At 35.7% G+C, this 14,604-nt stretch overlaps 2 protein-coding genes across 2 annotated transcripts in view; one reads left to right on the forward strand and one right to left on the reverse strand.

The window, feature by feature from the left end:
• Positions 1-9,419, reverse strand: part of acsl3a (acyl-CoA synthetase long chain family member 3a) — a 66,201-nt gene extending 56,782 nt beyond the window's left edge. Inside the window, exon 1 of the mRNA XM_059330703.1 lies at positions 9,259-9,419. The gene's annotated coding sequence lies outside the window, so the exon portion shown is untranslated. The remainder of the gene's footprint in view (positions 1-9,258) is intronic.
• Positions 9,420-13,520: 4,101 nt separating this feature from the next.
• The window catches only part of farsb (phenylalanyl-tRNA synthetase subunit beta), a 30,133-nt gene continuing 29,049 nt past the window's right edge, over positions 13,521-14,604 (forward strand). The window contains exon 1 of the mRNA XM_059330702.1: positions 13,521-13,631. Within this exon, the coding sequence (XP_059186685.1) occupies positions 13,574-13,631 (58 nt within the window). The 5' untranslated portion in view covers positions 13,521-13,573. The remainder of the gene's footprint in view (positions 13,632-14,604) is intronic.

Here is a 14,604-nt window from a genome sequence, read left to right on the forward strand (position 1 = left end):
TGTACAATTTGTTTATAATTTGTTCGTATCAATTGATTTCTAGGATTAGTATGTTTTCATATTTTTGTTCTCCTGTGACATAACGAATATTTGCTTTAGCTTTTCATTTTATTCTCATGCCAGTACTGATGCTCTGGAAAATGTTGCTTACTTTTTTATATTTATTTAACAGTATTTTGAGTTCACTATTCTTTCTTTCTATTCACTCTTCTTTTTACAGCCTCAACTTGTTATACTTTTACCTTAACAGAAAATTGATAAAATGTTTAAAAATGTGAGAGACTGTTGCTGCATGAGGCCGGTTATTATGTAACTATACGTTGTGTTATCAGTTTGGTTGGACGCAGGTTAAATGGTTCAAACTGCCATTTGAGGCCACCAGTGTGAGAGATAACCCTAATGCATATTGACATTTCTATTCAGCCCATCAGCTGTTTGCAATCGTGCACCTAAAACAACATGCCCCCCTGTCTGAATGGTGTGAGAATACACACACACACACACACACACACACACACACACACACACACACACACACACACACACACACACACACACACACACACACACACACACACACACACACACACACACACACAAATCAGTCATTTTTCTGTCACATTCAGTACTTTACATGTGTGTGTCACATTGAAATTAAGGCATTTTCAATACTTTATTTATCCCGAAGTGGGGAAATTTTATATATATGTATACATAACAATACTTAAATGGCGGCTATTTTGTAATATGGATTATAAATAACATGAAAACACACACACTCACACACATTATACTTATTGGTCTTCATTTTCAGCTTATAAAGATCTGTCATTCATTTTAGGAAATAAACTACACACATTAATGTTAACTTTAGATTATTTAACCTTTGTCCCTTATAGGAACATCATGTGAGCATATTAAGGTTATAATAGTTTTGGATTTTTTATTAGTTTTAGTTTTAATTTCTTTGTGATTTTTTGTTTTCAACTTCAGTTAGTTTTAATGAGTTTTTTAGAGTGAGTTTTCTAGTTTTAATTACTTTTTATCTTTTGGAAAATGCTTAGTTTTAGTTTAGTTTTTATTAGTTTTAGTGTTTTTTTTGTAATGGGGTATTTGTTTGGTGCGAGATTTAAAAAAAAGTCACAATAAATGTTGCCTTTATTTCCTTTTTCTTATCCATCTCAGCCCCAATAAGTTTATTAAGTCATAAAACCAGATAGATGAAATAGATGACAAAGACGAAAACGAAGGACATTTTCACTATAATTTTAGTTTTCTAAATTCTAGTATTCGTTATTTTGTTGGTTTTTGTTAACTATAATAACCTTGACACACACACACACACACACACACACACACACACACACACACACACACACACACACACACACACACACACACACACATTTAGGAAATAAACTACACACATTAATGTTAACTTTAGATTATTTAACCTTTGTCCCTTATAGGAACATCAAGTGAGCATATTAAGGTTATAATAGTTTTGGATTTTTCATTAGTTTTAGTTTTAATTACGTTGTGATTTTTTGTTTTCAACTTCAGTTAGTTTTAATGAGTTTTTTAGAGTGAGTTTTCTAGTTTTAAATCCTTTTTATCTTTTGGAAAATGCTTAGTTTTAGTTTAGTTTTGATTTGTTTTAGTGTTTTTTTTGTAATGGGGTATTTGTTTGGTGCGAGATTTAAAAAAAAGTCACAATAAATGTTGCCTTTATTTCCTTTTTCTTATCCACCTCAGCCCCAATAAGTTTATTAAGTCATAAAACCAGATAGATGAAATAGTTGTATATAGTATATTATTATTATTTTGTATATTTTGTATATTGTTAAATGTCTTTTCTTAGATTGTTTTTTATCTTATCTTAATATTGTGTGATTTTCTGCGGCTGTAACAAAGAAATTTCCCCGCTGTGGGATAAATAAAGTCAAATCTAATCTAATCTAATCTAGTTGACAAAGACGAAAACGAAGGACATTTTCACTATAATTTTAGTTTTCAATTCTAGTATTCGTTATTTCTTTGGTTTTTGTTAACTATAATAACCTTGACACACACACACACACACACACACACACACACACACACACACACACACACACACACACACACACACACACACACCCTCTGACAGCAGTCTATTCTAGCAGCAGTAATTCATTATTCATATTAGGGAGAGGCTCAGCTTGCTCTCCTGAAGCATCACATCTTTCTCCTCACAAAACTGACATGCACTGTACTCGTACAAATACACTCGTCCCTCAAGTGTCCCTTCAAGGCTCATAAATTAATGAAGGATTTCACCAGCAGTGTTCTCCCAGACTACCATCTGTTCCCTGTGGGATGTGGTGCTGTTGTTCTGCTGGGTGTCTTGTTTCCCAGCCTGGACGCCTTGCTTCATCACAGGACGCTACAGCTCAGCAAAACTGCACCCTGGTGGAAGAGAGGCTTTACCCCATCACCCGCTATCATTCACTGTTTGCTTCTTGGTTTTACTCTCTCTTGCTATTCTTTTTTTCTGCAGAAAATCAAGGTCAATGAAATGGAGGACACGGAGTAGCAGTCTGAGCAACTGGGGTTAACAAACTTTCAGACGAGAGGAAAGGAGCAGAGCGCCAACAGAGCAGAAACTTCTTCTCCTGCTGTTCTGACAATGAGCAGATGTTTGAGGTCTGTTGGAAAAATATTAGTCTGCAAGAACAGCGTTATTGCAACCATCATTTTAACTTCCATTATCTTTTGCAAACAAGTTCAATTACTGTGTTTCTCATTTTTGAACTAATTGTTGAGTTGTAATTACAATAGACTGAATCTGAAGGCTTTGAGATGTTCTGTAAAAGCTATTTAGTAATGCACTTGGAGAGATTTTCAAAAGACTGATCATAATCAAAGCAGCGTAGGTGGAATTGTCCTTTAGATTTCTCGATAATATAGGGCTGTTTCCAGTACCGGGCAATACCCGGAATGAGGCGGGTCTCACTCGCAGAAATGCCCCTAATTTGAATATGAGCAGTCCGGAGCGGACTTTTTTTAGAAGAGCAGGGTCTTTTTTCTCCCCTAAAAAAGCCTGGTTACTGATTGGATAGATCACTAAGCGGGATGTGACGTAGTACTCTACATGACAACAACACACGCCATTTGTAAAAGCCGGCAAAGCAGTGTTCACAACTTAGCAACTTTGTTGCTGAATTTCGCAACTTTTCAGACCCCCTCAGCAATTATTTTTCAACAAATCCACAGCGACTCCTTCTTACTCTTCTTAACGAGCAGCTAACGAGCCGGAGGCCGGCTTGTTAAGAATAGCCACCGTTAGCGGCAGTTAGCTACAGTTAGCTCTGTAGCAGTACAGTGTGTATGTGCTGCTGCTGCAGGAGGTGTTCACTTAGGGATCTCTGTTTGTTTACAACAAGCACCAGACACTCTGTGCACAGTTAGCGATGGACACTTTTCCCCCTAGTGGAAACACAGCTAATGTGTCAAACTCTGGAAACATAAAGCAATCTCTTCTGTGAGACCTAAACACCCACGTCTAAACTTCCAACTCCACATCTCTTGTTTGTAACTCAGGCTCTCAGTTACAAATTTGAAGTATCAAGATTTGAGAATACTCCACAGGAGACATCTTACCACTACTTTCACAGATTAAGCCACCACCTCCAGGCCTAGAACAACATACACATTGTTTGCTATCCAACTGTTAATATGTTTTGTTTGTTTTGTTAATAAATGTTTCTTTGTTTGTTTAAATTGAGACTTGTGTAGCATTTGTTATCATTGTGCCATTTTTATCATGTAAATGGAGGAAAAGGCAATATAGGCTTCAAGAATCGGCCCAAAAAAATCGGCAGCCCATATCAGGGATCGGTTAAGACTGATGTCAAAATAATCGGCATCAGCATTAAAAAACCTGTATCGGTCGACCACTACCATACACAATCACATTCAAGAAGCTAGGACCAGTAAATGGTTGCATACAAAAATGTTGTTGATTAATAATCTGTTAAAAGAAAAAGCAACTAATTTCAACACCACATTATGATAATATGACAAACAGTGGGGAGCGCTGTTGTATGCAGTACCAGGTACGAGTCAGATTAAGGAAGAAAGATAAGGTGATGTAGTCACAGAGGGGAGGAGGCTGTTGAAACTGTGAGGGCGTGTTTGCTAAAAGAGATTGAGGTCTACCTGTAATCACACAACATGCATCTAAAAAGCGTTTAGTTTTTATGCACCAAATCTCTGGAACAAACTCCCAGAGAACTTGCGGTCTGCTGCAACTCTCAGCTCTTTTAAATCAAGTCTGAAGACTTTTCTGTTTCCATTTTAACCTGTAATTTTTATTCATTCGCTCTTAAATGTTTTATTCATTCCTTTTTTTTTTTTTTTTTTTTTTTTAATTCGCTTTTAAATGTCTTCTAATGTGTTTTATGTATTATAATCTTGCCCCTGTAAAGCACTTTGAATGTCCCTGTGTCCGAATTGTGCTATATAAATAAACTTGCCTTGCCTTGCCTTGCCTATAAGTCGAGGCATACATCGTAATCACCTGTAATTTCTTCTTTTTAATTGACATACACGGTCACCCATGAAGTTGGAATAATTTTGTTTTTATACACAATCTTCTACTAATTGTGGTTTCATTTTGGTTGTGATTAACCCATTGAGGCCTGAAAAACCGCTGGCCGATTTTAAAATAAGCCTCTAATTTTCTGGAAATTCTGGAAATATTCTGGGAAAAAAAGTGTCGACTCTTCTACTAAATAATAGATTCTTCAGCCTCTGTAGCAGATAGAAATGAAATTCAAAAAGTATTTGAGAGCTTATACAAATACTACAAAACGACGTATCCGCTTTCCAGGCTTCAATGGGTTAATTTGGAAGAGATTGATTTATAAAGTTTTGCAAAGATATAAACTTTATCTGTCAAGAATAAATCACATTGGCAAAATAATTTCATGAAAAGAGGTAAAAAAAATATTTTATTCCAACTTTATGGAAGCTCCAATTAGCTGTTTAGCAACCAAAGAAACAAGTTCAACCCTGGTATAAACAAGCAGGATGGCCCCTGCACTTTCCAAAACATCCAGCTCACAGACATATAAAAAAGAGTGGACCAAGTGAAGCCAATGGGAAGTGCCTTAAACCTGCATTCTTGCTAAAGGTCAGCAGGGGGCGACTTCACAAGCTGCAAAATATGTCTGATTGTATACAAGTTTATATAGGAAAATTACTCTAATTCTCACTTGATTTATTTTATCAGTAATCATATTTATAATGTGGTTTTGGTCTCAATTGCTAGTTTCAAATCTTCTTTAATATAGCATGATGTTAGTTTAGTAAATTTTGGTCCCATTTAGAGTAAAATTGACAGTAAAGTAGGACATGCTTTTGGGTGATGCTACTTTGTGATTGACAAGTCGCTGCAACATCAACCCGTCATTGAGAATAGAGACTTAGCAATGCGTGTTCATGGCACTGTGTACATTTAGATAGCTGACATTGGTTTTTGGGTGTTTTGTCTTAGAACTCTGACCCTTTCACAGTTAATTGGAACATTTTGGTCAACTTAAAATGTCACCATTTGGTTGAACTGGAAGACTCTCTAAGAAGACAGCTGTTCATTTTTTCCTGTAAGTACATTTTGTTTTAGCGTCTCACGAAATATCCCTGCACTGCAAAAAAGGTGTGTCTAAAAACCAGATAAAAACACTAAATCTGAGGGAAATTATCTTGCTGCATGGACAGATAATTTCACTTGACAAGATTTCTTAAATTAGGATTAGTAAATCTAGAAATAAGCATGTTGAACGCTTAAAATAAGAAATAACTCAAGAAAAACAAGATAAATTATCCAACACTACTAAATCTAAAGTTTTTTATCCTGGTAAGAAACAAATCATTTGCAGTGCACTCTGCTCGGGCCAGTTCATCGCTGCTTGCAGCTTTAATTTATCTTGTTTTAAGACTTAATTTCTTATTTTAAGCGTTCAACATGCTTATTTCTAGATTTAATAATCTTAATTTAAGAAATCTTGTCAAGTGAAATTATCTGTCCATGCAGCAAGATCATTTCCCTCAGATTTAGTGTTTTTATCTTGTTTTTAGACACACCTTTTTTGCAGTGCAGCCATGTTCTAAAATCCTGTGAAAAGCCTAAAACAATAAGAGTAGAGGCTGTTACAGCCCATGTTTTTTTTTGAGTGTGATGTTTGGATGTCCATCTCTTCTGTGAAATATGATCAAAATTTAGTGAGCTATGGTCACTATGTGATATTAACAAAACTCTAACCCTTACGAGTGATGCAAGCACACACACAAGCACTTACTCATAACACACACACCCTCACATACCAATACTGTTTGTATCCTCAAAAGACCAGTTCATCGCTGCTTGCAGCTTTAATTTATCTTGTTTTAAGACTTAATTTCTTATTTTAAGCGTTCAACATGCTTATTTCTAGATTTAATTATCTTAATTTAAGAAATCTTGATAAGTGAAATTATCCGTCCATGCAGCAAGATCATTTCCCTCAGATTTAATGTTTTTATCTTGTTTTTGACACACCTTTTTTGCAGTGTGCAAACTAGCTATGTCGTGTTTGAATTAGCTGATAACTTAGCACCCCTCTCTTTTCCAAATATGGCTACTTCTGGCTCCAAAAAACCAAGATGGTGACAGCCAAAATACCAACCTTGAGGCTTCAGAACAGTAGTGCACAATCAAACGTCACGGTGGCTTTTACACAGTCTATGATCCAACCACACACAACCTGATTTACAGGCCCAACTCCTCTGTGTCTCTGCCCCATTTTACATTATATAAAAACACAAGCAGGCTCGACTCTAATCTCTTACCTTGATTAATGAGAAACGAGCAGCAGCAATATGTAGCCTGGTAGTTGCTCAATTGATGGCTTAATGCAATAAGCAGGCGCTTTGCAGGCAGCCTCCTCTCACTGGATTAATTGAGTAATATTGTGACACGGTCTATGTAGTGGTGGGGTGAGCAGGCATGTGTGTGTGTATGAGGGAATCATTGCTTCCTCAAGAGATTGTGTGAATGGGCTCTATTGTTTGCCGACGTCATCGCGCGCTCACCCACTCGGCTAAGCAGGCGGGCCTGCAGTCTTGCAGAAAGTTCAACATGGCCATTGTGGTGAAACGACGCAGCAACACACGACTTGGTCTCAAGGGTCAGAGCGTGTGTGTGTGTATGAGAGAGAAAGAGTAAGAGATGTATGTGGTTTGTTTGTGCATATGCGTAGGTGTGTGGGAGTGCAGGACAGATTTGCACACATTAAGTGTTGCTGCTTGCAAAACAACTGAACTTTTAAATGTGGTTTCATTGAGAGAGAAAGCACAAAACAAATGGTTGGATTATGTGGATCAGACTGCAGCGGATCAGACTCTCTGCTTCTGTGTGCACATGGTGACATAAACGACTGGAAGACATGGTCACCCACTTTATTTATACAGCAACTACATCCATTTTCCTGTTTAATTTACACTGTAACAAATTGCTGTAAGAAAACAGCCAAATTGTGACAGCAACATACTGTTTTCCGTTAAAAAGGTATTATACTGTAGAAAACAATGCATTCTGGGCAATATTTGCAGGTAGCTTGCCGTTTCCGATAAAAATAAAAAAAGAAAACAAAATAAAAAATAAAAATATATATATATATGTGTATATATTATAATATATATATATATATATATATATATAAAATATATACTTAGAAAATATCATATAAAATATATATAAGAAAAAAAAGAATGTATATATATATATATATATATTCTAATATATTAATATATTAGAATATATGTATATAATATATATATAATATATTCTATATTCTAAGTCTCCTCTTGTGCACATTTTTTAATGGCTGTATTTTACTTTATTCGTAGTTATTGGCTTTCAGACAATAATAGGCTCTATTTACAAAAAATGACTGCATTGTATACTGCAACAATATTGCAATTAGCTTCAGCACTATACTGTGTTTTAGTCTACTGTAAAAATCAATGAAATGCAGGATTTTACTGTAATTCAGTTTGTGGTTTTATCACAGAACCATACTGTAAAGTAAATAACAGTAGAGGAACTGTAAAATTACCAGTAGAATGCTGGCAACCCTGCTGCCAGTATTTTACTGTTAATTTACAAGACAATTGTTTACAGTGTAAGTTTCTTATCAGGTGAAATAAGTTAACTTACTCTTTGTTTTTCATAACTCTACAATAATGCAGACTTGTGTCCTGCTTACTTGCACTTCTAAGATATATGGCTCCAAGAAGTGTGTGTCTGTGTGTTTTCTAATCACATCGGACCATCCTTGCGAGACAATAGCATCTCTGTCTGTAGTTCTCTACTGGTTCTGCTTCATTTGATAACCATTGCTTCGGGCAAATACACTTAATAGTTCTTAAAAGTGGCAAGCAGCTTGAGGCTGTAAAAGTTAAGAGTGAGGCTTGTGGTGAGGTGACACAGAATTTAAATTCTGCCCTTTTTTTAACCAACTATGTCTACCAAAAATGAATATAAAAAAGTGTGCTGATGTTTATAAAAGCTCCACACATTGAACATTATTACATGCAAACCATATGGCACCTACTAATTATTCCTTATTTATATTAATGAAAAAAGGACACACAAAATATGAATAATTATAATCTCAACAATGAGCTACAGATGTTCAAGCTGCAACATCCAAAAGCACTAACGAGTGTCAATGAAACCACTTTGGCAAGATAACTTCCGGTTTAGACTTTCAAAACAAGATATTTCAACCTGTGTGGCGACATTTTGACAGCTGTCACTTTGATTTAATCCGTATCAGAATAATAGTTAAGGCGCTACTAATACAAAGTAAATTCATCCAAAACACATCAACCATGGGCGTTTATAGGCTGTCTTTAAGAAGGTAATCTAATAGAAACGGCAAAATTGTCATTTTGAACACAATGTCTGAATGTCTGAACACAAAATATATTTATATTGACTGCTCTTTCCCATTTTATTCTCATTGTGGCGTGCAACTCTTTCTACACTTCGGTTCATTTGACTACAGCAAGTAAGTGCACCGTACAACACTAAACTCAACAACATAGAACTTCTCTTTTGGTTTTAATTTTGATTTACTTCCAGAGTTATTTCTATCTTGGACAACTTTACGCATCTGCAGCATCCCGCAAATCTGGGTACAAATAGTAAAGACATGACTTAAATACACTTACCACAGGTGTGTGTTTATCCAGGTAGCAGCAGGTCACAGAGCCACTCTCAGCCTCCACCTTCTGTAATGGAAACGGTCGCACTCTGCAGTGTGAGCCCGGAAGTGAGACGCGCGTCGTGCCGCTGTGTGAGGATGGATGACGGGCTGGGAGGAGAGGAGAAGAGGGGAGGAGAGAGAAGGAGAGGAGAGGCTTTCCCTGCGTTATGATTGGACTCGTGGAGGTGGCGCGTGCAAGGGGCTGGCTCGAGGGTTACTAACTGTCAGATGGAGCTAGAGGCCACGCGCACGGCACATTTACACAGCCTATGATTTACACGCGCAGCCGAAACGCGCGCGCACAGTGGCACAAACTCAGAAATCACAAATCGACACATAATGGCACAAGACATTTTTTCAGGTTTTTTTGGCGATTTTACCAGAGTTGGCCAGCATCATGAGGAGGTGATTTAGGCCAGTGGTTCTCAAATGGGGGTATGCGTACCTCTGGGGGTACGTGAAGGCACTCCAGGGGGTACGTGAGATTTTAAAATATACATTTAAACAGTAGCATCCACGCAAAAATCCTTTAAAGATAATTATTTGATAAATATTTTAGAAAAAAATAAAATATAAAAAAAATATATAAGTTCATAAAATTATTTTTATATTCAGTAGGCGATTCAATTTCATGATCATAAAATTAAAAAACATTTCTAAATAGTTCAAGAGACCACTACACATGAGCAGTGCTTTGCACATTTATGGAGTTTTAAATGGTTCATTTTATAGTTGTAACTGGTTATTTGGTCACTGTTTTCACTCCATTAGTTTGAATCACTATATTTTAGTGATGAGAAATATTTGCAATAAATTTAGTCATGGATTATTAACATTTACAATGTTTGAAATAGTTGTTTTTTTTTCCAAATGTTTGAATTTTGTATGTTTATCAGTTCCAAAGTTAAATAAATCAGATACTGTTGGCACAGCGCTCTGTTTTGAAGTCTTTTTTTTTTTTCAACCAAAAATGCTTTGCCCTGGTTAGGGGGTACTTGGCTGATAACAATATTCCACAGGGGGGTACATCACTGAAAAAAGGTTGAGAACCACTGATTTAGGCAAAAAGAAAAACTTTTTGTTACACAGCACAGATACAGGACTCAAATACAGAACCCTGGAGTAGCTACAGGAGGTAACCAGTCTTTAATAACAGGCAAAGGTTTGGTTCACGGGAGTTCAGTCAGGTAAGGCAGGCAAACAATCCAAAGGGAGACGGCAAAGGCAGAGTCCAAAAACAGGCAAGGGTCAAAACCAAAAAACCACACTGGAAAAACACTGGCGAGTAGGTCACATGGTACACTGGCAATCTGGCACTGGGGAAAAGAACACAAAGGGTTTAAATAGAGAGTCAATGAGGTGATGAGACACAGGTGTGTGATGAGGGGCGGGGCCACCACCAGGTAGGAACTCAGGCCATTATTTGAATAACTGTTATCAGACTGTTCATTTCCCCCCTAAGAGAGTCAATAGACTGAACACAGACTTTAATCTGTCAGCACAACTTTGTTTATTATAATTTATTGTCACTTACCAGGTATATTTTCTTAAGTCTGAATATTCTATAAGCTTGTATATTCTCTAAGCTTGTATACAATTTATTAAGTCTGAATATTTTAAAGCTTTTATTAAGTTTATATACTCTCCCGGGATCAATGAAGTATGAAGTAACCTCGGGGTTAGATAAAAATGAGAAATAATTTGATATATTATGAGTTCATATGAGATCCAAGGGGGCATCTGGTACTGGGTCCATATTACCTGAGGCATTTGGTTTTCTAGATGATATCTGACCTTATGAATGTGTCTTTCATTGCCTTTTACTTACATATTTTTTTGTTATGTTGTCTTTTAAAAGGACTGAATCTCACTTGTCTACAAGTGTAAGATGTAAAGTACAGTGATCAAATGGGAATGAAAGACAAAATAAGCACCATTATAAATAAAATTTAAACATAAAATTGCCCAAGAAAAGAGTAGAAATGCATAACAGGTAAAACATAAACATTGCAATAGACTTGGAAGATAGAGCTGGAGTTTATCATAATACATATGTCTTTAATCCCTGCCTATTTCATAGTGCGTTTTGAAAACCGTCCCTGTGAACCACAACTGTTCTCGGCACTTACTGTATATTAAAAAACTTTACAGAATACCCCATTCTAGCCCCGGCCATGCAGAACTACTTGTATCTTGACACATGTCCTACTGGGAGTTGTCTACTTTGAACCAATGGTGCAAATGAAAACAACCCAACCTGGCCAAAAACACACACATGCACAAATGGTTGCCAAATGTCAGATGACAATTTACCTCCTCGTATTTCACACACACATTGTCATCCAGATTTTTTGGGCTATGAGTGGGTTTGAAATGGCATACAATGCTGATGCTGATAATGTTATCTGGGAGTCTGAACCAGAGGGAATCTGATGTAAAATATTATAATATATTGCCTTTATTCTGTAATGAATTGCTGTTATTTTTCTGTCAAAAACTTTTACTCATTTCATGTTGACTGATGTATTGATATGAACTGAAAAAATGATGCAGTGAAGAAAGCGTGACGGTAGCAGTGTGATGACTCAGTCTGCAGTGTCCTGCAGTGGCAGTGTGAAATATCAGAGACAGAAAGAAAATCAGATTGTAGATTGAGGTGAATAGTTAAAAAACAAAAATGTTAAAGACCTGCTGCCTACTGTCTCCACTTTGTCCTCAGGGTTGTAATCATAATCCTTTATTCTCACCACTCCATCATGTGATTACTAATAGGAGCATATGGTTAATCCATCATTTCATGATTGGAATGTTCCTGTCATTAGTTTTAACCACTAAGCAACAAGTCAGATGACTCAAGCAGAATCTTTTCATTTCATAGCTAACAATACAAATATTTAATGTGACACTGCTCTTTAAACCACACTAAAATAAACTAAAATCGCTAATCACTAAAATAAATCCTGATAGTCCAGTCATCTGATATGCCAGTGAATTCTCATACATTTTCATTTTGTCTGCATCATTATTCAAAGTACATTCAGCTCCTGTCACCTATTGATTCTCTGCTTCCCATCTTTAGCTCTGTTTTATTGTCTAAAATCCTTGAAAATGTGGTTTCTAGGCAACTTCTAGATGTGTCGGATAACAGCAATATTTATTTGATTTTCACCAGGAACACTCCACTGTGAGGGCTCTCTCTATTGAAAATACTGAAGTAAACGTACTTATACCACTTCATGAAAGTACTACAAGTAAAAGTCCTGACTTTAAAGTATATCAGTAGTATATATAGTAGCCTATAAATAGCCTTAAAAGTAAAAGCAGTAATTGTACAATAAAATGTTCCCTGTCACGGTTTTACTATAATGTATTATGTTTCAGATAAAATTCGGCTACATTTAATGTGTTTACTGCTCAATAAGGTTATACTAATTTTACAAGATACATAATATACCATCTTAAAGCATACACAGACAAAATAAAATATTAATACTGAATATTTTAAACAATACATGTGTGTGTGTGTATATATATATATATATATATATATATATATATATATATATATATATATATATATATATATAAATTATTATTAGGAATTTTTATTATTTTTATTAAAAAAAGTGTGTGTGTGTGTGTGTACTATTATTATTATTAGGAGTTTTTATTATTTTTATTTACAGTGTGTGTATTTTCCCACTATTTGGATTATTTATATATCAGCTAAAATATATTTTGATACAAAACTAAACAAAAAGAAAAATAATAAAAAACTAGAAAATTTCTAAAGAAATTTTGATTGTTTGACACCTCAAACAAGTATCTAGGACAAATGGACGCAATTTCGTCCCGCTACTAGTCCTACAACTTGAAGAGTTGCAGGACAAATTACATATCAAAACGTGCGGTTTGATCGGGATCGGTGTGTTATTACTTCTGTCTACAGAATACGATTTTTTGCGACCTAAATTCGTTGTGCTTTTGCAAGCAAGCACACAAAATAAATAAATGAAGGATTATCTATGCTTTGGGACTCTTTCTTATCTATATATTATGCAGAAATGTACTTCTCTTAATAAACCATGAAAAAAAAGAAACGCTTATTGTCTGTAATATGTTATATGTGGCTCTGTTAGGACAATAGACAATTTTTCTAATGGAATTAATCACATTGGTTTCTAATGTGACTGGATTATTTCACTCAGGCAGCGGCCAAGACAGGCGCAGCCGGCTGCTGGGGTCCTTTTCCACTGTGGTGAGGAGGATTAGCAGCCAGCATGCCGACTGTTGGAGTAAAAAGGGATCTTCTCTTCAAAGCTTTGGGCAGAACATACAGTAAGTCATGTCTACAACATATTCAAGTAATGGACACATTATCTGCCTGGTTATTAAATGTTGTTTTTGCTCTAAAAGACGCAGGAAGTCAGAAGAGTGTGTGAAACCGTTAGCCTGACAGTTAGCATCGCAGCAGCTGCTAACATAACGTCACTTATCCGGCTTTTAACTGACACAATACATTTATTTTAAAGACAATTCTCTCTAACTCTGTCTAACTATGAACTCATGTCTGCTGATATTTGTGGCAGTGAGAAAATAATGTAAAAATCTCTGAATCGGATGTCAACGTGATTGCATCATTTCCCCCGGCTTCTGTCATTTAAATCTGAGCAGGCGCATTCAGGACCCGCAGGGTCCTTAAATATATTGAAAAAGCTATTGAAAGCTGTTTCTGTAAGGCAAAGCAAGGCAAATTCACTTCTGTAGCACCATTCATACACAAGGTCATCCCAAGTGCTTCACAGAGGCGTAAAACACATGAAAAATTGGCTACAACAAGACATTACAATTGACATTAAATGCATTAGAAGCCACATTGAAATGTCCATCCTTCCATCCACCTTTTCTTTTTTTTTTCTTTCTTTTTCTCTGTTATTTCTTTCTTTTCTCCTTATTGTTGTATAGATTTATGATGATTTTAAACTCTAAGCTATATTTATACAGGGTTTATTTTATTTATTTATTTATTTTTCTCAGGGTAAATGTATATTGTAATTGTTTGTAATTTTATTCTATTTTGTAGATGGTGTAATTGTATATTGGATTTTTATAGTACTGTGATTTTGTATGTAGTTGTAAAAGCCCAACTAGGGACGGGAGTTGAAAATTAGCTGAAGCTATATCTCTGTATGCAGCACATCAGATGCATGTCCTGTATCTATGCTAACTGCATTGTCCCTATCAAATAAAATAAATTCAATTCAATTCATCCATCCATCCATCCATCCATCCATCCATCCAAGAGCATTGA

Source organism: Centropristis striata, chromosome 4 (genome assembly GCF_030273125.1).
Source record: "Centropristis striata isolate RG_2023a ecotype Rhode Island chromosome 4, C.striata_1.0, whole genome shotgun sequence".
Lineage (NCBI taxonomy): Eukaryota > Metazoa > Chordata > Actinopteri > Perciformes > Serranidae > Centropristis > Centropristis striata.